Below are 24,325 nucleotides of genomic sequence, written 5' to 3' on the forward strand. Positions count from 1 at the left end.
GTTTTTTAAATGACCTCAAACATATTATTTTGCATTTTTATGAATGTATCCATGATATATACCTTGTTTTCCATCAATTTTAAATGGGTTTTCTGATGTTTTCAAAGGTACCAATGGCTTCAATTAGGATTTAGGGCTCAAACTAGGATTAGGGTTAGGAAAACGGTAAGTCTGAGGATTGAGGCAAGTTTACGGTTGTGTTCAGCAGCTTGAAGAAAGGTAAGGACATGGGTTTGTTGATGATTTTGAATGAACAAAAAATTGTCTCTATAGTAGCATGTGTACCTATGGCCATACAATATGTGAAATAAATGCATATTTTTTAGGGAAAATATTTCTGTTTTTTAAATGACCTCAAACATATTATTTTTCATTTGTATGAATGTATCCATGATATATACCTTGTTTTCCATCAATTTTAAATGGGTTTTCTGATGCTTTCAAAGGTACCAATGGCTTCAATTAGCGTTTAGGGCTCAAACTAGGGTTAGGGTTAGGAAAACGGTAAGTCTGAGGGTTGAGGCAAGTTTACGGTTGTGTTCAGCAGCTTGAAGAAAGGTAAGGACATGGGTTTGTTGATGATTTTGAATGAACAAAAAATTGTCTCTAGTAGCTTGTGTACCTATGACCATACAATATGTGAAATAAATGCATATTTTTTAGGGAAAATATTTTTGTTTTTTAAATGACCTCAAACATATTATTTTGCATTTGTATGAATGTATCCATGATATATACCTTGTTTTCCATCAATTTTAAATGGGTTTTCTGATGTTTTCAAAGGTACCAATGGCTTCAATTAGGGTTTAGGGCTCAAACTAGGGTTAGGGTTAGGAAAACGGTAAGTCTGAGGGTTGAGGCAAGTTTACGGTTGTGTTCAGCAGCTTGAAGAAAGATAAGGACATGGATTTGTTGATGATTTTGAATGAACAAAAAATTGTCTCTATAGTAGCATGTGTACCTATGACCATACAATATGTGAAATAAATGCATATTTTTTAGGGAAAATATTTTTGTTTTTTAAATGACCTCAAACATATTATTTTGCATTTTTATGAATGTATCCATGATATATACCTTGTTTTCCATCAATTTTAAATGGGTTTTCTGATGTTTTCAAAGGTACCAATGGCTTCAATTAGGATTTAGGGCTCAAACTAGGATTAGGGTTAGGAAAACGGTAAGTCTGAGGATTGAGGCAAGTTTACGGTTGTGTTCAGCAGCTTGAAGAAAGGTAAGGACATGGGTTTGTTGATGATTTTGAATGAACAAAAAATTGTCTCTATAGTAGCATGTGTACCTATGGCCATACAATATGTGAAATAAATGCATATTTTTTAGGGAAAATATTTCTGTTTTTTAAATGACCTCAAACATATTATTTTGCATTTGTATGAATGTATCCATGATATATACCTTGTTTTCCATCAATTTTAAATAGGTTTTCTGATGCTTTCAAAGGTACCAATGGCTTCAATTAGGGTTTAGGGCTCAAACTAGGGTTAGGGTTAGGAAAACGGTAAGTCTGAGGGTTGAGGCAAGTTTACGGGTGTGTTCAGCTGCTTGAAGAAAGGTAAGGACATGGGTTTGTTGATGATTTTGAATGAACAAAAAATTGTCTCTATAGTAGCATGTGTACCTATGGCCATACAATATGTGAAATAAATGCATATTTTTTAGGGAAAATATTTCTGTTTTTTAAATGACCTCAAACATATTATTTTTCATTTGTATGAATGTATCCATGATATATACCTTGTTTTCCATCAATTTTAAATGGGTTTTCTGATGCTTTCAAAGGTACCAATGGCTTCAATTAGCGTTTAGGGCTCAAACTAGGGTTAGGGTTAGGAAAACGGTAAGTCTGAGGGTTGAGGCAAGTTTACGGTTGTGTTCAGCAGCTTGAAGAAAGGTAAGGACATGGGTTTGTTGATGATTTTGAATGAACAAAAAATTGTCTCTAGTAGCTTGTGTACCTATGACCATACAATATGTGAAATAAATGCATATTTTTTAGGGAAAATATTTTTGTTTTTTAAATGACCTCAAACATATTATTTTTCATTTGTATGAATGTATCCATGATATATACCTTGTTTTCCATCAATTTTAAATAGGTTTTCTGATGCTTTCAAAGGTACCAATGGCTTCAATTAGGATTTAGGGCTCAAACTAGGGTTAGGGTTAGGAAAACGGTAAGTCTGAGGATTGAGGCAAGTTTACGGTTGTGTTCAGCAGCTTGAAGAAAGATAAGGACATGGGTTTGTTGATGATTTTGAATGAACAAAAAATTGTCTCTATAGTAGCATGTGTACCTATGACCATACAATATGTGAAATAAATGCATATTTTTTAGGGAAAATATTTTTGTTTTTTAAATGACCTCAAACATATTATTTTCCATTTGTATGAATGTATCCATGATATATACCTTGTTTTCCATCAATTTTAAATAGGTTTTCTGATGCTTTCAAAGGTACCAATGGCTTCAATTAGGGTTTAGGGCTCAAACTAGGGTTAGGGTTAGGAAAACGGTAAGTCTGAGGGTTGAGGCAAGTTTACGGTTGTGTTCAGCAGCTTGAAGAAAGGTAAGGACATGGGTTTGTTGATGATTTTGAATGAACAAAAAATTGTCTCTATAGTAGCATGTGTACCTATGACCATACAATATGTGAAATAAATGCATATTTTTTTAGGGAAAATATTTTTGTTTTTTAAATGACCTCAAACATATTATTTTGCATTTGTATGAATGCATCCATGATATATACCTTGTTTTCCATCAATTTTAAATAGGTTTTCTGATGTTTTCAAAGGTACCAATGGCTTCAATTAGGATTTAGGGCTCAAACTAGGGTTAGGGTTAGGAAAACGGTAAGTCTGAGGATTGAGGCAAGTTTACGGTTGTGTTCAGCAGCTTGAAGAAAGGTAAGGACATGGGTTTGTTGATGATTTTGAATGAACATAAATTGTCTCTATAGTAGCATGTGTACCTATGACCATACAATATGTGAAATAAATGCATATTTTTTTAGGGAAAATATTTTTGTTTTTTAAATGACCTCAAACATATTATTTTCCATTTGTATGAATGTATCCATGATATATACCTTATTTTCCATCAATTTTAAATGGGTTTTCTGATGCTTTCAAAGGTACCAATGGCTTCAATTAGCGTTTAGGGCTCAAACTAGGGTTAGGGTTAGGAAAACGGTAAGTCTGAGGGTTGAGGCAAGTTTACGGTTGTGTTCAGCACCTTGAAGAAAGGTAAGGACATGGGTTTGTTGATGATTTTGAATGAACAAAAAATTGTCTCTATAGTAGCATGTGTACCTATGACCATACAATATGTGAAATAAATGCATATTTTTTAGGGAAAATATTTTTGTTTTTTAAATGACCTCAAACATATTATTTTGCATTTGTATGAATGTATCCATGATATATACCTTTTTTTCCATCAATTTCAAATAGGTTTTCTGATGCTTTCAAAGGTACCAATGGCTTCAATTAGGATTTAGGGCTCAAACTAGGGTTAGGGTTAGGAAAACGGTAAGTCTGAGGATTGAGGCAAGTTTACGGTTGTGTTCAGCAGCTTGAAGAAAGATAAGGACATGGGTTTGTTGATGATTTTGAATGAACAAAAAATTGTCTCTATAGTAGCATGTGTACCTATGACTATACAATATGTGAAATAAATGCATATTTTTTAGGGAAAATATTTTTGTTTTTTAAATGACCTCAAACATATTATTTTGCATTTGTATGAATGTATCCATGATATATACCTTGTTTTCCATCAATTTTAAATGGGTTTTCTGATGTTTTCAAAGGTACCAATGGCTTCAATTAGGGTTTCGGGCTCAAACTAGGGTTAGGGTTAGGAAAACGGTAAGTCTGAGGGTTGAGGCAAGTTTACGGTTGTGTTCAGCAGCTTGACGAAAGGTAAGGACATGGGTTTGTTGATGATTTTGAATGAACAAAAATTGTCTCTATAGTAGCATGTGTACCTATGACCATACAATATGTGAAATAAATGCATATTTTTTTAAGGGAAAATATTTTTGTTTTTTAAATGACCTCAAACATATTATTTTGCATTTGTATGAATGCATCCATGATATATACCTTGTTTTCCATCAATTTTAAATGGGTTTTCTGATGTTTTCAAAGGTACCAATGGCTTCAATTAGGATTTAGGGCTCAAACTAGGGTTAGGGTTAGGAAAACGGTAAGTCTGAGGATTGAGGCAAGTTTACGGTTGTGTTCAGCAGCTTGAAGAAAGATAAGGACATGTGTTTGTTGATGATTTTGAATGAACAAAAAATTGTCTCTATAGTAGCATGTGTCCCTATGACCATACAATATGTGAAATAAATGCATATTTTTTAGGGAAAATATTTTTGTTTTTTAAATGACCTCAAACATATTATTTTGCATTTGTATGAATGTATCCATGATATATACCTTGTTTTCCATCAATTTTAAATGGGTTTTCTGATGTTTTCAAAGGTACCAATGGCTTCAATTAGGGTTTCGGGCTCAAACTAGGGTTAGGGTTAGGAAAACTGTAAGTCTGAGGGTTGAGGCAAGTTTACGGTTGTGTTCAGCAGCTTGAAGAAAGGTAAGGACATGGGTTTGTTGCTGATTTTGAATGAACAAAAAATTGTCTCTATAGTAGCATGTGTACCTATGACCATACAATATGTGAAATAAATGCATATTTTTTTAGGGAAAATATTTTTGTTTTTTAAATGACCTCAAACATATTATTTTGCATTTGTATGAATGTATCCATGATATATACCTTATTTTCCATCAATTTTAAATGGGTTTTCTGATGCTTTCAAAGGTACCAATGGCTTCAATTAGCGTTTAGGGCTCAAACTAGGGTTAGGGTTAGGAAAACGGTAAGTCTGAGGGTTGAGGCAAGTTTACGGTTGTGTTCAGCAGCTTGAAGAAAGATAAGGACATGGGTTTGTTGATGATTTTGAATGAACAAAAAATTGTCTCTATAGTAGCATGTGTACCTATGACCATACAATATGTGAAATAAATGCATATTTTTTTAGGGAAAATATTTTTGTTTTTTAAATGACCTCAAACATATTATTTTTCATTTGTATGAATGCATCCATGATATATACCTTGTTTTCCATCAATTTTAAATAGGTTTTCTGATGTTTTCAAAGGTACCAATGGCTTCAATCAGGATTTAGGGCTCAAACTAGGGTTAGGGTTAGGAAAACGGTAAGTCTGAGGATTGAGGCAAGTTTACGGTTGTGTTCAGCAGCTTGAAGAAAGGTAAGGACATGGGTTTGTTGATGATTTTGAATGAACATAAATTGTCTCTATAGTAGCATGTGTACCTATGACCATACAATATGTGAAATAAATGCATATTTTTTTAGGGAAAATATTTTTGTTTTTTAAATGACCTCAAACATATTATTTTCCATTTGTATGAATGTATCCATGATATATACCTTATTTTCCATCAATTTTAAATGGGTTTTCTGATGCTTTCAAAGGTACCAATGGCTTCAATTAGCGTTTAGGGCTCAAACTAGGGTTAGGGTTAGGAAAACGGTAAGTCTGAGGGTTGAGGCAAGTTTACGGTTGTGTTCAGCAGCTTGAAGAAAGGTTACAACATTGGTTTATTAACATTTTTCAATTAACCAAAATCTTTAGTATCATGTGTACGTACCTACCAGACCAGACTGAATGGTGTTTTCCTTGCTCGTACTATGCAGTCTCATTTAGAAATATGTTTGTTTTGTTGATATTTTGTTTAATACAGTTATTGAGTGTGGGGTAGGACTAAACGACTTAACTTTTTAAAAACATGTCATCGTCATGAATCAACTTCTTTTATAAGATTTTGCCAATTTCTGAGGTTATAATTTTGAACTGTACGCTGCAGGTTTTCTCTCCGTGATTCGCTGAAACTTGTTTGCAGATATTTCACCATGTTCACCACTATTTTCCAATGCTGATAATATATTATTATAATGAGATTTTCCAAATTCGGGAACAAAATCCAACCAGCAAAATGTGCTGTCATGGCTCGGCTTATTTGCGAAGTTGTTGGACAATGGTTTCCGTGTCTCATTCATTGTAATTAACGCTGTTCTCTATCGCAGCAGTAGTAGCGGACGGAAGAACCGGTGGCTGAATTCAGAATCAACAGCGCGTGCATTGCACTGAGAAGGCTAGAATGGAATACTGGTGGCCATCATACAAGAACTCAAGACTGGGTCAGACTTCAAATTCCACATGCTAAAACACAATTAGGCAAAATCGCTTTTCAATTTTGTGCTCCTCGCACCTGGAATGAGTTACAATATGTTTTAAAATTTTCATTAAACGGTGCTAATAGGCATGGCTTTACAGATAGTAAAATTTGATTGGTTGTTTTTAAATTATTTATTGCTTGGAAAAATTTTATAAATATTTAATTTCTTATTTTACCGGGTTAGTCCCATTGAGGTAAATCTCTTTTACAAGACAGACCTGGACATGAAGGGCAACATATTTAGTTTCTGATGATACAACTCAAAAGCATACAAAAAGAACAAGGACACGCAGAATGTGCAAAAATACAATCAAGTGCAAAAAGCAATCAAATTACAGCTTAAACGTTTGCAATTTCAAACCGAATCTGTTTCCAGCTCCTTTACGATAAGTTTAAATTCACTGAGAGAACAGTTTTTATTTTCTTCCCCTTTATCTTTTGCCCCTGTAACTCGGCACCATTTGAAAATGGGGGGGGGCAGTTTAAAGGTCGGTTTGCAGTCTCCTCTCTTTGAAACCCACGAGGCGCCGCTGGTTGCCATGTCACCGGTGTGCAGTAAATTGATTTTTCCGAGCAGCAGGCCCTGCTCGCTGGCTGTCAAAACAGCTAACCGCTTTGATCCTTTCAACGGCGTCACCCACACGCGCCAGGTCTCTCACGAGAAGCCTGCTGCCGGTGACCTCGCGTTGCAGTCACGATTCACACTACCCTTGCCGCCCCGCCCCACACTTCCCGTCATTCCTCATCAGTGTATTTGATTAACATCAAATGATGTCCTGGCAGTTGCTGACATCATTTGATGTTGCTGAGGTTTTGTTAAAGGACATTCAGATCCTTGTAGGGACGTGTTTAGTCGTGACATCAGAATGTGCACATATTACCAAGATAGGCTACCTGTTGAGGCTGTCCAGTTGGAGCACGCCGTTGACCAGGCAAATACCGGGGTTGCCCTCGGCAGTTCCTCAGTTCCCAAAAGAGCGAGCGGTGTAGCCTACCTGGGACGCCAAATGGACTGATGAAGCATGAGACAACGCGGAACACGGCCCGCGATTATTCACAAATACCCAAAGGTGAGCCAAACTGATCTAGGGTTGAGGAATAATTTAGCTGTGTTGTATGTGAGATACAATATTATGCAATATTACTACAGCTACTAAATAAAATATAAAATAATAAACAATATAACAATAATAATAATGATGATGATAATGAAATTAACATGCACTGACGCATGTATTTAGCGTGCTTGCATTATGTTGCAAGTTATCAATCATTCGAACTTGGGAAGGGTTATTGACAAAGATATGTTGCAAATATTAGAAGTGAAAACAGACTGACCTTTTGACAGAACTTTAAAACTCATAGCATGCGGAAGACTACAAGCACAGACTCGAGACAGCTTCGCGCAATCTTCAGACCCTTAAGACTACATTTACCAGCTCCCGCTTCTTGTCGCGCTACTGAGGTAATATGATTGTCCACGTGAGCTTCTCTCAGCTGGGTGCTGCATAGCGCGAGTGAATGGAGAACGGGTTTGTTTTAAAAATGCTATTTTCAGCCATTAGTACTTTATGGTGATTACTTGTTTAAGATAACTTCCATGCTACAAAAGCGCTTTTAATTGTGAAGGGTAATATGGGCGCACAGTATTAAACGGACAAACGCTGCAGTCTCAGTGGCTAGGGGATGCTATACTTATAGAAAGATCCGCAGTGATGGGGAAAAAATGCATTTCACGTTCATGTGATGAGTAATAGCCTTTACTTCCTGCATTTGTATGGAAAATGTTTTCTGCATGTTTCATACAAGTGCCGTCAGTGTTTTATAAAGCGCTGTGTTTTAGTAGCTGTTCAGCTAAGCGTGATGAATCGGACTGAAATTCCATTGAACACAAATCTGTTCGTTTTTCCTCTGCTTGCAAAATTGCGTGGGTGTCCCATTTTTTGTTACGTTGTTTTACATTTGTGACTGTGCATATGCCGCAAACCTCTCTGACGAATATGAAATCTTCAGTGATTTGTACGTATTAAAAGCTACGTATGGGATATGGAAATGCATTTATTAATTACACGGGAACTGCCACCCCCCCTCCTTTCTTCCTAGATGGGCAGAAAATGGAATCCGTGGGAAAATGGAGAAATATTCTATAGCACATACGTTGGATAAGAAGTTGAGTCCCATGAAGAACGACAGGACAGGTAATTGTGATTTTTTTTGTGAGATGTGTTTGTGTTCATTTGACGTTCTGTTGGAAAATGTTATGTGCACCACCGCGTGTAACTGCTTATTTACTAAATTGCAAACTTTTACCTTCGGCCTGGAGTTTGCATTGCAAGATACTGTATCGACTGCATGTTTAATGCACATTAAACCGTAAATGTTGACCCCGATTGTTGTGAATGGTAGTTTGTTATTGTTATTTTTCTGTTTTGCTTTCTTAAAGGAATGATTGGAAAACATCTTCAAGGCACCTTCAAGTTTCACGATTATTTACGATCGGCGTTTCCTTCAGAATGTGCTGCAGGTAAGATGTTTTTCCCTCCCTCCGGTGAATTTAACTCTTTTTTTTTTGTCAGAGCTATAACCGGGCCTCCAGGCTCTGTGGAAAAAAAGTTCAATTTAAAGTATCAGAAACAAGAAAGGGCTCCGCGCGATTGGAACTGGGGCAACGTGAGCAGATTTTACAGAGCAGGTGGCGCTAATGTTTACGGACATAGAAAAATAATCCAGTTTACATATGGACACACTATCTTATCTGTCCTAACAGTAACTCCCCTGCAAACATTGATATTTTTCTTTTTGTCTGGTTAATCTCTATTTAGCCTTTTGGCTCCACGGAGTCTTTGATGTTAATGTTTAACCGGACTGTATGCAATATGGCCCTTGTTATGTTGCGCGAGCTGCGAACCCTCATAGTCTGTTATGCGACGTCATTGCTTGTGATGTTGCAGATTTGCCAGCATCTCACCATATGTTATTCTGCTTACTGAGAGCAATATTCAGATAATCCAACTTTTTTTCTTCTTCTGGAATGTGTTAACTGAGGCTATAGGTCTAAACAGTGGAGTTGTATTGCATGTAACTTGGTTAAAAAGCCAAAGGGACCCAAAGTAATTTTGTTTTCTTGCGTTAAGTCATAAGAAGTGTTAATTATGAGCTAATAAGGAAGCTTTAAAAATTCACTGTTCTGTTGATCCATTGACTTTATCTGACTTGAAACTGACTGACATGTTGGTCACCACTCGGCACCCTGAGCCGACCATTACATTACATTACAGGCATTTGGCAGACGCTCTTATCCAGAGCGACGTACAACAAAGTGTATAACCATAACCAGGAACAAGTATGACGAAACCCCTAGAGAGAAGTACCGGTCCAAGTGCAGGGAACAACCGCATAGTTCAACTTGGACCCTGAAGGTTAAACCGATTAACACTAACAACGAGAACGGCAACAACGCAGTCTATGGAAAAAATACAAGCAGTAGCTATGACAGTGACCAGAGGAGGATGGGTTTCCCCCTTGAGCCTGGTTCCTTCCAAGGTTTCTTCCCATCTGCCACAGGGAGTTTTTCCTTGCCACTGTCGCCTTAGGCTTGCTCCTGTGGGGGTTTAGGCCAGGGTTGTCTGTAAATCGTATTGTGACAACTGCTGTAGAATACGCTATACAAATAAAATTTGATTGATTGATCTTGCAGGATACTGATTAATGGAAGGCATGAATTAATTGTGAAATGCATATTGAAACTGGAGGCGAGAACTATTCATTTAGAAGCTTCATGGAAAAGAATCCAAAATTCAAAGAGAAAAGCAAGGGGTCAGCAATTGAAATGGCAGATGTGAATGTTTGCTCTCAATAACACAGCTACAAAACAAAATCTTAAGTCTTAAGAAAAGTCACTCCCAGACACAGAACAAAACAAAATGGATGCCAGCTGTCCTTAGGCAGCCGGAGTGCGTTTTGGTGCTCCAGTGTCGCGGGTATTGTGGGTAACGCCTGCCCTAACCCTGATTGTGGTGTGTTAAGTATGCAGGTTTAGTTGAGCCGTATTTATATCACAAAACGTGTAAAACAGTAGGACAGGGGCGGCCAATTCGTTCCTGTTGGGCCGGTGTCACCAATGACACTGGAAAAATGGCTAATTAGCTGAACACACTTATTGTGTACAGTTAGACCAGCATAAGATATTTAATGTTGGGACACAGTAACAGTCTTCAGCTAACGTATCATTTACTACATTCTTTGGGCTAATTTACTACGTGGAAACAGAAGTCGGCACGAAACCCAGAAACTGATCACCTTCCTTACCCACCCCTGCAGCAGGGCAAAAATAATAGGAAAAAATATGTTGTGCGTAAGACGTGAATGTTGATAAGATTGTGATTATGAATATTTATTTTTTTTAAAACGCTGTTGTGCCATGTTGGTTTACCTTGTGCTCTGTGTTGAACATACAGCTGTGTGCTGACATGGAACCCTGTACAGAAGACAATGAACAGACACAGTTAAACGAAGGTAAACATCGTCGAAGGCCCTAACCGATCCGGCTCCGGACCGAGTACATTTGGAGCCCCACTTTTGTCAAGACCGCCGGTCCTTGTACCCTTTCTGTCTAACCATAACCTGTTATAGTTATTGCCTCAGGGTTGTTTAAGTACTTCAAGAGCGATGGCCAGGAGAAGGAAGGCTCAGCATAAAATTTGCAGCTAGCTGCTAATGAATCTCCCGCTCTTTTGTTGCGCTCCTCGCGTTGGCGGTGTTGAGTGGCGCTCGTGCGCTTAATTGGGCGGCCTGATCGCTGCTGTTTTTCCACCCTTGAGGACCGTCATTTGTGTCGCTGCTCAGACAGGAGCTGATTAAGTGAACCTGTGTCAGGCTCCTTTTGATGTTGTTTCTGGGTCATGTAAGGCTCCGTTAACATGGGACCTCAAGGTGTTTTGTGGCCCCTGTAAGGCTCCATTATCATGGGGCTTCAAGGTGTTTTTAGTCCCTTGTAAGGCACCATTAACACAGGGCTCTCAAGGTGTTTTGTGGCCCCTGTAAGACACCAGTAACATGGGTCCCCTGTAAGGCTGCTTTAACATGGGGCCTCATGGTGTTTTGGGTCCCCTGTAAGGCTGCTTTAACATGGGGCCTCAAGGTGTTTTGAAGCCCCTGTAAGGCTGCCTTAACACTGGGTGCTCATGATGTTTTGGGGCCCTTTGCAGGTTCCTGTCCAGACCTGATGATGAGTAGGAACGAGCAGCTGGAAGCCCGGCGGGTCGCCATGGCGCTGACCCCCCAGCTCCCCCCCCGGATGCACCGGCCCCTCTGCCTGTCCATCTCCTCCGACAGCAACGGCCGCTTCAAAGCCCTGGAGACGCAGGAGTGGAAGAACAACCTGAAAGCTCAGGTGGGTCGCCCGTGCTCCCCTGGGGACTCCAGCCTGGGTGTCATCGATTGGGGTGTTCCGTGGTTTTTTAAGTGGTGTAAATGCAGGACAAACTAACACCACAGTTTTAGTTTTTAAAACCAAATAAACTTTTAAAAAATAATAAATAAATATTAATAATATTTATTTAAAAAATAAAAAAATAATAATAAAAAATAATACCAAAATAAATTTTATTGGGCCAGTGTGACAGACACAAATTAAGTTTAGTCTGAGTCAAAATTCAATTTTGAAAGTGCGTGTGTGCATGTGTATATGCCTGTGTTCATACCTCTGTGCATGTGTGTGTGTGTGTGTGTGTGTGTGTATCCTCATGTTTATACCTGTGTGTGTGTGTGTGTGTGTGTGTGTGTGTGTGTATCCTCATGTTTATACCTGTGTGTGTGTGTGCGCTCGCGCACGTGCATGTGTTCATACCTGTGTGCATGTGAATATGCCTATATTCATACCTGTGCCTGTGTGTGTGTGTGTGTGTGTGTGTGTGTGTGTGTGTGTGTGTGTGTGTGTATCCTCATGTTTATACCTGTGCCTGTGTGTGTGTGTGTGTGTATATATCCTCATGTTTATATCTGTATCTGTGTGTGTGTGTGTGTGTGCGTGCATATGTTCATACCTGTGTGCATGTGAATATGCCTGTATTCATACCTGTGCCTGTGTGTGTGTGTGTGTGTGTGTGTGTGTGTGTATCCTCATGTTTATACCTGTGCCTGTGTGTGTGTGTGTGTGTATATATCCTCATGTTTATACCTGTATCTGTGTGTGTGTGTGTGTGTGCGTGCATATGTTCATACCTGTGTGCATGTGAATATGCCTGTATTCATACCTGTGCCTGTGTGTAGATGGAGCAGGCCCACAGCGCCGGGGCAGCCAGCAGCACCGGGTCCCTGGAGCGCGCCTCCCTCTTCTGCGCCTCCGTCGGCTCCACCCCCGCCTCCAGCTCGGGGGGCCTCCCCAGCCCCGTGGAGCCCCTCACCAAGAGCCGCTCCTCCAGCCGCTTCGCCCTCTTCTCGCCCCCCTGGAACAGCAGCTCCGAGTCCGACTCCAACCCGCCGTCCCGCTCCGGCTCCAAGAAGCTGCGCAAGTACACCCGCCGGGGCGGGGCCGGGGGCGGGGCCTCCGCCAAGGGGGAGGAGCCTCCGGACGCCAAGCCGGCGCCGCAGGCCGAGCACTTCCACTACGCGGAGCCCTTCATCTCCAAGGTGACGGACTACATCTACGTGGGCAACCTGAACGCGGCGTACAGCGGGCGCACGCTGTGCCGCAACAACATCGACAGCATCGTGGACATGAGCAGCCTGCCGGGCGAGAGCGGCCTGCGGCTGATCCCCTGCACCTGCTCGCGCGGCGCCCGCCACACCTGGTCCCGCCTGAAGGTGGACATCGGCGACCTGTCGGACTCCGGGCAGCGCTGCTTCCAGGACATCAACGAGTGCATCGACGCGTCGGCGGGCAAGCGGAAGCGCGTGCTGGTGCACTGCCGCGACGGCCACTCGCTGGCGCCCACCTGCGTCATCCAGTACCTGATGGTGCGGCAGAACATGCGGCTGCTGGCGGCCTACGAGCTGCTGCGCTCCCGCTACCCGCTCAACATCGAGGAGGGCCACCAGGACGTGCTGGTCGGCCTGGAGAGGGCGCTGCGGCCCGGCGCCGACGTGGACCCCGAGTGCTTCAAGGTGGCCATCTCCCGCAGGGTGGCCTGGACCTAGTCCTTACACAAACCCCCACCTCTCCCCCTTACTGTAGCCCCCTGGGCCCACGGTGTGCAGTGCTCTCATTTTAGTTTTTTTTTTCCACCAGGAAAAACTGGAGGCTTGCTGTATTTTTATTTTGTTTTTTTTTTTTAAGTTCTTGTCGAGTACATGCTTGCAGGTTTGTCTCCGGTCCTGGAGGGCTGTGGTGGCTGATTTCTGTTCTCAGTGTGTTTCGGTGCAGCGGTGTCTGCTTGTTACTGTCCACTGCAAACACTTGGTCTTCAGGGCAGAAATTGGCTGCTGGAAACCTCCAGGACTGGAGCTAAACCTGCAGGCACAGCGCCCCCTCCAGGACTGGAGTTAAACCTGCAGACACTGCGGCCCTCCAGGACTGGAGTTAAACCTGCAGGCACTGCGCCCCCTCCAGGACTGGAGTTAAACCTGCAGGCACTGCGGCCCTCCAGGACTGGAGTTAAACCTGCAGACACTACGGCCCTCCAGGACTGGAGTTAAACCTGCAGGCACTGCGGCCCTCCAGGACTGGAGTTAAATCTGCAGACACTGCGGCCCTCCAGGACTGGAGTTAAACCTGCAGACACTGCGGCCCTCCAGGACTGGAGTTAAACCTGCAGACGCTGCGGCCCTCCAGGACTGGAGTTAAACCTGCAGTCACTGCGGCCCTCCAGGACTGGAGTTAAACCTGCAGTCACTGCGGCCCTCCAGGACTGGAGTTAAACCTGCAGTCACTGCAGCCCTCCAGGACTGGAGTTAAACCTGCAGATGCTGCAGCCCTCCAGGACTGGAGTTAAACCTGCAGACACTGCAGCCCTCCAGGACTGGAGTTAAACCTGCAGACACTGCAGCCCTCCAGGACTGGAGTTAAACCTGCAGACACTGCGGCCCTCCAGGACTGGAGTTAAACCTGCAGGCACTGCGGCCCTCCAGGACTGGAGTTAAACCTGCAGGCACTGCGGCCCTCCAGGACTGGAGTTAAACCTGCAGGCACTGCGGCCCTCCAGGACTGGAGTTAAACCTGCAGGCACTGCGGCCCTCCAGGACTGGAGTTAAACCTGCAGGCACTGCGGCCCTCCAGGACTGGAGTTAAACCTGCAGGCACTGCAGCCCTCCAGGACTGGAGTTAAACCTGCAGACACTGCAGCCCTCCAGGACTGGAATTAAACCTGCAGACACTGCAGCCCTCCAGGACTGGAGTTAAACCTGCAGACAGTGCGGCCCTCCAGGACTGGAGTTAAACCTGCAGGTACTGCGGCCCTCCAGGACTGGAGTTAAACCTGCATACGCTGCGGCCCTCCAGGACTGGAGTTAAACCTGAATTAACCTTTCAGCTGGTGGACTGAATCCAATCACAGCTGCAGGTTTTGTGTCTTTCCAGTTTAATGCCATCCCGTTTAAATTAACTGGTTGAAAAAAAACGAAAGCAGGACTCTCAGCTCAGCTGCTCAATGTGGGAAGTTTTCCTCATTTTTTTTCGTGTGGTTCACTAACGGGCAGGTACGCCTCCTTTTGCCACCATTGGTTTTTGGGACCTTCGTGCCCCTATGGCTCCACGGAGTTGTCCTCCCCTTTCCGTAACCACTGAAGTTCAGCGCCCTTGCTTTCAGCGGCGTTTCCGGGGAGATCTCAGGTGATCCGATGATGTCATTGAGTCACGGCCGGAGGGCTGGCCGTGCGAGGAGTGGACCCGGTTCTGTGTTGGGTTCTGAGCCTTCTGGTCGTGCGAGGAGTGGAGCGGGTTCTGCGTCGGGTTCCGAGGGTTCTGGTCGTGCGAGGAGTGGACCCGGTTCTGCGGAGTGGACCCGGTTCTGCAGAGTGGACCCGGTTCTGCAGAGTGGACCCGGTTCTGCAGAGTGGACCCGGTTCTGCAGAGTGGACCCGGTTCTGCGTTGGGTTATGAGTGGCGTTCGCACTGCGCCCACATCACTGGCCCGGAGCTCAAACTGGTCTCTGTTGCTTTCGCGTTGATCTGCATCCACAGGGAGGCTGGACTCCAGCACAGATCAAGAACAAAGCGATTTAAAAGCTGTCATTTTGAAAATGTTTGACTAGACCTCAGCCAACCCCTCTACCCCTCCCTCAGCCCCCCCCCCAGACCACATCTGCTTGGGGATAGACCAGGAGGAGAGAGGAGTATTTTAAAAACTGGAACGGTTCACGTTTTCTCACTCTTGACTCTTGGATGAGATGCGGCACCGAAGCCGATCTGTTGGAGCGAAGGGCGTTTGGGATGGTGTGACTGGCGGGGAGAGGATCTTCCAGAGGGTGTGGAATCTGAATCTGACCGTAACATTTAAAAGTGTTTCTGAAATTACGTTCTGCCAAAACGGTCTGCTGGTCTGAGTTTGTGTTTTAGCCTTGCAGCCTGTGAGGCGTGATGAACTGGGATATTTTAGCACGGCGCTAACACCATCACAGCTCGCGTCTTAGTGAAGGAAATGAGTCTGCAGGTCTTCTGCTGGTTGATCAGTCCACTATCTCAGAAACGCTCATCTCCTCCTTCAGCTCCTTCCTGCTGTCTCAGCCAAAAGGAACTTGAAAAGGGTAATGTCCTCTGTGAGGAAACTGTTGTCCCGGACCTATTATTATTTTTATTTTTAAATGCCATTTGGGGGGGGGGGGAACAAGTGCAACAAAAAACAACGCTTTGGTGCTTTTGGAAAAGGTGGCCGTTTGATTCTGCTTTTCTGTGCACAGGTGTCTGTGTGAGAGACATATCGGTAGAAGATTAGTAGGGTCCAGTTGGGATTTCAGTTGTGACAGGGGGAGAATATTGCACTGATTATGTAAAAATGCACTTGCAGGCTGCACCTGCTTGCGTCAGGAGGACCCTGCAGTTTGCTGGAAGAATCTTGGTGAGCTGAAGAATTCCAAAGCCAGGCTTCCATCGGTTGCATGGCAACGTTCAGCTGTTAGTTCCTTGTTGTTGTGATGTCATAATGCTACTATGACGCACATAGATACAAGGCTTGGGCCACACACAGAACGCACTCTGGTGATGAAATTGTGAACTTAGTATTTGTAATATTTTTTTTATTTTTTATTTTTTTGTTTCAATTATTACTTTATGGTTTTGTTTCTGGTTTACAGCCGACAAGCTCCGTGGCTTGACGCTGTAACTGTGCACCTTGTTTGAAATATTCCTGCGTGATTGTGCCGTGAAACTCACATATACTCTGTATACTCTTATTGGACTCTTTGAATAATGGAGTTTTATTGTAGTTGTAGGCCGAAAACCAGCCCTGTACATTGAACACATCGAACACATCGTGGCAGAAGTCATTTGCGATTTGACATGGTTTGTGTGTTGTCCAGCTTTGTATCCCACAGGTCGGGTGGGATACAGTGTGTTATCAGTGCTGAGTGTAGTGGTGATCTGTGCCAGCCATTCGTAATACAGAATCAGACGTTTCTCAAATCTCACTCTCGTAATATTTACCCGACTAGTGCGTAACAATGACTATTTTTTAGATCTTTTATTAAGTGGCAGCTGTAGTTGATGTACATTTGAATTTTAAAACTGAATATTTTCTTGTTTGGCAGGTTGTTGTTCCAGAATTTTTGACTCTCAGGCGATCTCTTGTTGACCCCACAATATTTTGAATGAATTGGAAAGCGTATCGCAAAGTATGCAATGTTTTTTTTTTTTTTTTTTTCCTCTCTCCCTTGTGCCATGTGTTTAAAGTCATATGTATTTGTATATGGATTTGCAAATATTAAAATGATCATGTTGAGATGGTGCATAATTTTGGCTCGTATCTGGCTCATTAATACAGTTGTCTGTGACTGGTTGTGTGGAATTTATTTTAATTAAATTAAGTCCGGTAGAAAACTATGTATCTATATATGTCAAGTATATCAACAAGACACTGAGACTAGCAAAATAAAAATGAAGTAACTGAAGTATTTGGCCTTTCAAAATGGCGCAACTTTGCCCAAAATCTGACCAAAATCAATACTCCGTTTAAACACCTGCTCTCATCTCCCACACATACAAAAAGGAGGTCCTTAATTGTACTAGAACAGGATATGATGTACATCCTTAATTGTACTAGAACAGGATGTGATGTCACAATTCCGGTGCGATGGTGCCAAAAAGTGAAAATAAATACTCTGGAGCTTCACAGCCAGAGTCCGTTGACCTTGGATGCGGAGGTGGCCGAACTCTGCACCTGGAAAACATCTCTCCTGGTGAGTATTTTACTACTCGCATTTGAATGTTCATTAAACTCATTGCCCAGTTATGATTTCACTTTCACTCCGTTGTTATCAGACCTGCTGAATTAGTGTCCCGGTGATTTTTGGCGTGCATCGGCTCTGGTTGAAGCTCGCTGGAACCTAGGTACGCCTCCTCCTCCTCCCCCCCCCCCCCCCCCCCCCGTTTGCCAGGACACTCCCTCGCTATCGTACCCGAGAGGCTGACCATGGCAGGGCAGCAGAGCGACATTTTCAGTGCTGTGGATGAAGCCATTTTGCGACGGACTGAAAATAGGGCCCGCTCACTTCCTCATCTTCCATACCCCTGGTGGGTTCTGAGCCCAGCTGTGATTGGCTGTAAGAGGATGGACGTCAACCTGGCTCCCTATTGGCAGAGCACTTTCTTTCCTTTTCAGTACTTGTCCGAGAACTTGACCTGAGCTCAGATTGTCTAAAAATTTTTTTTTTTTTTTGTCTCTCCCCTCCCCCCCCCCCCCCCCCCAGGCTCTTCATGGGATGTTGCTGTGGTTACGCTGTGTTGGGGCCAGTGCTGCCCAAAGTGGAGCTCTTCTAAAAATGGTTTCCTCCTCCCTTCCCTTGGGGCGTGAGGCTGGGGCGTCGCCCTGAGATTCCCCCCGCAGCGCTGCCGCCTCTGCCCTGGGTTTTTCAGATGTTTCCGAGTGAGTGGAAATGGACCAAATTAGACCACCTGACACTTCAAACTCTGTCCGCTTGTCTCCCCTACCTCCCTTCTGCTGTATCCCTGCTGTATCTCTCCATTGTCTAAATTTCCCTCCCTCTCTTTCACTTCACTCTTTCTCTCTCCCTGTCACCCTCTTATTATCTGTCCAGTCTTAATCTACCCTCTGCTGACCCCCCCCCCCCCCCCCACTGTCAGAACAAGAGGGACCTTCACCACCTCTGGCTAAAAAGGGTGCTGTCTACCGAATTAATAGGGTAAGAATAATCTTATTGGAGGGGGTTATTTATAATGGAATGAGCTGGGATGGGGGGGTGATTTGGGGAGGGGGCAGGGGGCTGTAGATAGGGTTTCGGGTGTTCCCCCAGTCCATTGGCCTGGAGAAGAGCCCACTCCCATAAACAGCATTACTGCACTTCCACGTTCCTCTGAGACCGCAATATAAACCAAACAATCCTGTCGACTCACTGACCAGCCATCCCGCCCCAGCCCTCAGTCCCCTGATCTACAGCTTCTCTTACAGGTGAGATGCGATGCGCTCCCCGGAGCTCCGTAGCTGTTCTCTGTCACTGCTCTCTCTGTTGCTGCTCTCCCTCTCACTGCTCTCCCAGTAGCTCTGTAGCCCCTCTTTCTGTAGCTGTTCTCTTTGTGGCTGCTCTCTCTTTGTGGCTGCTATCTCTCTCTCTCTAGGTGTTCTCTCTGTAGCTCTATTCTCTCTCACTGCTCTCTCTGTAGCTGCTCTTCAGCTGATCTCTCTGCTGCTGATATCTCTCTACCTGCTCTCTCTCTAGCTGTTCTCTCTTTACCTGTTCTCTCTCTAGCTGCTCTCTCTTTACCTGTTCTCTCTCTAGCTGCTCTCTCTTTACCTGTTCTCTCTCTAGCTGCTCTCTCTCTCTAGCTGCTCTCTGTGTAGCTGCTCCCTCTTTCTGTAGCCCCACTGTCTGTTCTGTTTCTGCCTCGCTGGGGGGATTTTACGGTTTAAGACACCTGGAAAAGGGGGCCTGTCACCATGGTTAAACTGATGCATGTGTGTGGCTGGCATTGTGACCAACTGAGTTTCTGGTGCTGAAGATAAGCAACGTGTGGAGTCACTGTTTTAAGGGACAAGGAAGCTAGAGAGTCTGATCCACAGATCATGTCTGAAGTGTTATCTGTCATGACCAGTCTGATTTCAATAATTTTTGCTATAATATTGCTGGTTAATAAAATGTAAATATTAACATTTGAATGTAAATGAAGGTTCGATTTGAAAAATCTAATGCTAGTTAAATTGAGACAAAAGTCGAAAGTATGCATGTGATGTAAATGAGGAACGTATATCTTGTGCTTGTGGGTCTGTAGTTACTTTACATGATCGAGGTGTCTTAGTGTAATTTACAATATGATGGTATGGCATGACTTGGATGGATTTCCTTGTCTCAAAAGCAATGTGCCTGTGTTCATCTTTGAGTTACATGTAATGGTTATCAATGTTATTTTCAAGCTGAGAGCTCACCTGAAATCTCCTGAACTTGTTGGGGGGGGGGGGGGGGGGGGAGGCAGGAGGAGGCAGGAGGAGAGAGAGGCTGGGAGGGAAGATGGTTTTGTGCAGGCATGTATGCCGCTGGTATTTTCGGGGCCGAGAAGTGATCAGTGCAGGTTACCCCGCGTTAACGCCACTGTACACAAGAGGCGTCAATTCTCACAATGAACCTTTTTCCTGAATGGGACATTACTGTCATTATTGAACATGTTTTTAATTTTTTAATTTTTATTTTTTAAAGCGACCCGAATTAAATCTACCACTCAGTTAATTTAACATCATATTTTAGGTTGTGGAAACGTTTCCTGTTATTAAACCTGTGATGAGGTTCTCCGCTCCTCTCGTTCTCTGTAAAGCGCTGTGTGGTCATGAAAGCCGTCATTAGCGTTATTTCATTAATCATTACGGCTTATTCTGTGACTGATGTTTTGGGTAGAGACTGATATTCCCGGCTGGCTGGAAGCAGCAGAGCAGTAACCTCAAGGGAGCGTTAATCCCAAAGGGGATATGGATGAAACCCAATATTTCATTACGTGGTGATGTAACTAATGATGTTTTCCTTTTCGATAACTGGAGTGATGTACGAGCTTCATCGCTAAGATCTGGAGGTTTTATCTGCTTCTGCTCAGTTCTACATTTGCTTAACATTTATTCAGGTGGTTTCTGGGATTCCCTTCATTAGTCATTTCCTTTTGGCTTCAGCTCAGTTCAGTTTTATTGAGTATGTGGCTGTATCGCAAAAAGTATGCAATGTGAGTGTGAATCTAGAGAAAGCAGGAAGTCTATGCTCACGCGCAGATTTTGTATTGGGAAAGTGACGCGCAAGTTGTTCCAGAGATGTGGCGTGGTCTTGGACAGCTCAAGAAAGTTCAAGAAAGTGGGCTGGGCACTGTCCTTTGCGGCATCCGTTTTTTTTTTTTTTTGCCAATCTCCCGGGAGGCAAGCCTATCATAACTGTGATACCCGACTGGCAACTGGCACAGAGCATCCTGACTAAATTTAGACACGACGCCTTTGCGCTTTAGCTAAATTGCCCGAGCTGTGGATAATATTTCCCCTCTACGGTACAATTAGTCTCAAGTGCATTTCCATGTGGACTCCGCTAATGACAGCCCGTAAATGTGAGAATACCCGATTGCAAAATGGAATGTTTTGTAAATAGCCAATCGGGGGCCCTGTTTTACCAGCGCTAAATATCGGTCTTAATGCATGGCAGCTTCTTTTATAAATGGAGCTGAAAGGTTTATTGCAGAAGTGAAGTAAATGCGCACTGCTCGTCTCTCTCCTTAGGGTGTGAAACAAACGGACTGCCAAGATGTCGGAGTAAGTACACTGCTTGCATTGTTCGCTGTCGATGTAGTAACTGCTATTGCTACAATACTGGCTAGTAATTAGGCTGGGGGGCATTTTGTTATGTGTTCCCTTATTGGTGTGAATTAATGCAGCATTTATCCAAAAGACTAACATTTAGAAAATAACATTTCCAACCTCTTGTGTACCTATTTATGTCTAAAAGTAACTGGGCCTCATTCACAGAAGTTTTCTTAGATTGTTCTTACTTTTCTTATTAGAAGTGTTCCTGTGAAAAAACAATATGAGATTTATGACACGATGTATGAGACGATGAAAAGGGTTTCCCTTTTAAAAAAACAATCCATAATGTTACCTTGGTAAACAATGCACCATCTAGAATATGCACAGATGAGGATAATTTCAGTATTTCATCTTTTGGACAGTATGTGACTTAAAACAAACCTATTGAACTGTGATAACCCAATGAAATCGCCTGTCTATCTGTGACCCAAACAGGAAGAAGATGTCAACGAGTCGTAAGCACAATCTGAAGGTAAAGACAGGTGCAGGAGAGCTTATTCACGATGTCAACACTGCAAATCTGTCCCAGTAGTAGAATCCAAATCTGCGGGAGGACGTGTCTGAGCGACTATTAATGCGCAAAGACAAAAAACAAAAGGCTGAAATGATTTGGAATGTAGTGCAGCCATGCCAATGTTCTCTTTATTACATTAGCCTTGATTAAGGTTATGATGATGATGATGATGATGATGGTTCACTCAAACGTTTTCGCCCTGTTCCCCCAGAGCTTGATGCTCTCGATTGCGAAGGGTCTGTTGGAGGTGGAGGAGAGGGAGCAGGAGGAGGAGAGGGTGAGGTACATGGCAGAGAACTGTCCCCCGCTCTCTCTGCCTCACAGCACACAGGAATTACAGGTACGCAGTCGCTCCATTCAAATTTATTTATTATTATTATTATTATTATTATTATTTTTTTAATTAATTTTTTGCAGGATCAACATTTTTAAAGCAGCAAACAAACTTGAACTTTAGGGAAATTGACTTATGAAGCATTTATCACAGACGTATCAACCAAAGAAGAATAACATCAAGAAGAAAAATAGAGAAGTAATAAAGGAGTGGTGCATTTAAAAAAGTAGATAAAGGAGGGAGGGAATCATCCACTCGTTTTATTAGGTGCTTCGTTTTCATTCCTCTGGGCTCCAGGACGTCCTGTGGGCAGCGAAATTTCACACGTACCAGTGAAAATAAGGACTCAGTCCTGTGTACCATCACCTGACCATGTGTCTAACAAACACCTGTGTCCCCCCCAAAAACCTTCCTCTTCAGGAATACTGCAAGAAACTCCACCACCAGATCGATACGATCGATGAGGAGCGATACGACCTGGAAACGAAAATGAACAAGTGTGCCAAAGAGGTAAGGGCCCTCCCCGGTTCCTTAACTTCCTGTTTGGCTTCTGTTAGGCTCACGGGAGCAGTTTTTTAGGATTCCTCACTTACTGGGCTAGGTCAGTGATATTCCTGTGTCCCTCCTCTTTTTCCTGCCGGCCAGATCGAGGACATGAAGTTTAAAGTGATCGATCTGAAGGGCAAGTTCAAGAAGCCGGCCCTGAGGAGGGTGCGCATGTCTGCCGACGCCATGCTCAAGGCCCTGCTGGGCTCCAAGCACAAGGTCAACATGGACCTGAGAGCCAACCTGAAGCAAGTGAAGAAGGAGGTCAAGGAGGAGGTGGGTGCCTTCTGCTGGTGACTGGGGAGTACTGCGACACAGAATCGCACATGGTTATGAAAACCGAGATGTCTCATTGGCTGCTGTTGTATGTTGCCACGATACGCCCGCAGGGCCGCCTTATTGGTGCAGGGAAGGTCCATGTCTAAGCAAATGGACATGTCTTTAGAACTTCAGATTCAAATCTACTATAATTTGCTTAATTCCCAACCAATGTTCGTGAAATTTGTCTTAATGCAGGAAATTTCTGCTTAACACAGGTTACTTGATTTTCACATATCACAGAACAGCTGTAAAACACCTATTATACATGAAATGTCCGTAGTTTACAATATTAGCCACGATTTGTGTGATTTCAAACAGTTTTTTTTTTTTTAGTTCGTTCTGGAAACTTACGTACTTACAGTTCCTTCTCGCCATCTGTTCACTGTCTGCTTGCAGGACAAGGAAATGCGCGACGTTGGCGACTGGCGTAAGAACGTGGAGGACAAGGCCGGCATGGACGGCAGGAAGAAGATGTTCGAGACAGAGGCGGCTCAGTAGTGGCTTCTGCTACCTTGGCTGCTTGGCGCTTTCCTGAGTTGCGCTCGGTTTGGTCGATTCGCGCTTTTACCCGATTTTGGGCCTTTTTAGTCTTAATGAACATTCTCCTGGGTTATTTACACAAATTGGCGATGCTCGGTTGTTTGGTGTGTTGAGGTTGGGACAGGCGCAGAGGCTGGTATAGTATCTGTAGCCATTTTAGGTTTTTCATCTTTTCCCGCCTCTGCCCATTTTTTTCAACCTTTGATTTGAAACCTGTTGCGTTTGCCTGCCGCTTTAAAAATGGTTTCACTCAAGTGGGGAAATATATTTTGCTGAGAAGTATATTTCATGTAATTTGCAGCATGTGTAAATAAATGATTTGAAGGATACTTATGTTTTATTGATTTATTTATTTATAATAGAAACCAAATGGAAATATTATCCTGTGCAAGACGCTGCTCTTTGGATGTGACGTTTAATCCGGGGTCCTGACTCACCCTGGTCATTAAAGATCCCACAGCTCTTTTTGAAAGCAAAGGGGTAAACTGGCTCTCTACATCTGCCGAGTGCCACCTGTTATCTGATTGGCTGCCCAGTGCCCACCTAATCACCCCATGTTATCTGATTGGCTTGCCCATTGCCCGTTTAATCACCCACTGCTATGTGATTGGCTGCCCAGGGCCCACCTAATCACCCCCTGTTATCTGATTGGCTGCCCATTGCCCATTTAATCACCCACTGCTATGTGATTGGCTGCCCAGTGCCCACCTAATCACCCCATGTTATCTGAGTGGCTGCCCATTGCCCGTTTAATCACCCACTGCTATCTGATTGGCTGCCCAGTGCCAACCTAATCACATCCTGTTGTCTGATTGGATGAATTATCCTGTGCATTCCCCTCCCAC

At 43.4% G+C, this 24,325-nt stretch overlaps 2 protein-coding genes across 5 annotated transcripts; both read left to right on the forward strand.

Annotated features, from left to right (window-relative positions):
* Positions 1-6,860: 6,860 nt before the first annotated feature.
* Positions 6,861-13,828, forward strand: LOC118214951. 4 transcript variants are annotated; one of them, XM_035395261.1, is made up of 6 exons: positions 6,861-7,365; positions 8,399-8,493; positions 8,739-8,819; positions 10,753-10,810; positions 11,503-11,687; positions 12,566-13,828. In XM_035395261.1, exons 4-6 carry the CDS (start codon positions 10,765-10,767, stop codon positions 13,430-13,432), a joined length of 1,098 nt encoding a protein of 365 aa, XP_035251152.1. In that variant the 5' UTR covers positions 6,861-7,365; positions 8,399-8,493; positions 8,739-8,819; positions 10,753-10,764; the 3' UTR covers positions 13,433-13,828. The 4 variants fall into 4 exon arrangements, with proteins under 4 accessions (XP_035251152.1, XP_035251150.1, XP_035251151.1 ...); XM_035395259.1 differs by lacking the exon at positions 6,861-7,365 and adding an exon at positions 7,767-7,827; XM_035395260.1 differs by lacking the exon at positions 6,861-7,365 and adding an exon at positions 7,788-7,869.
* Positions 13,829-18,787: 4,959 nt separating this feature from the next.
* On the forward strand, positions 18,788-23,809 carry LOC118215775 (troponin I, fast skeletal muscle-like). The gene is made up of 7 exons (XM_035396768.1): positions 18,788-18,852; positions 21,142-21,174; positions 21,661-21,697; positions 21,951-22,079; positions 22,494-22,583; positions 22,719-22,895; positions 23,337-23,809. The coding sequence occupies exons 2-7, from the start codon at positions 21,167-21,169 to the stop codon at positions 23,436-23,438; spliced, it is 543 nt and encodes a 180-aa protein (XP_035252659.1). The 5' UTR covers positions 18,788-18,852; positions 21,142-21,166; the 3' UTR covers positions 23,439-23,809.
* The last annotated feature ends 516 nt before the right edge of the window (positions 23,810-24,325 follow it).

The sequence above is a fragment of the Anguilla anguilla genome, chromosome 16 (assembly GCF_013347855.1).
Source record: "Anguilla anguilla isolate fAngAng1 chromosome 16, fAngAng1.pri, whole genome shotgun sequence".
In the NCBI taxonomy this organism is placed as follows: domain Eukaryota; kingdom Metazoa; phylum Chordata; class Actinopteri; order Anguilliformes; family Anguillidae; genus Anguilla; species Anguilla anguilla.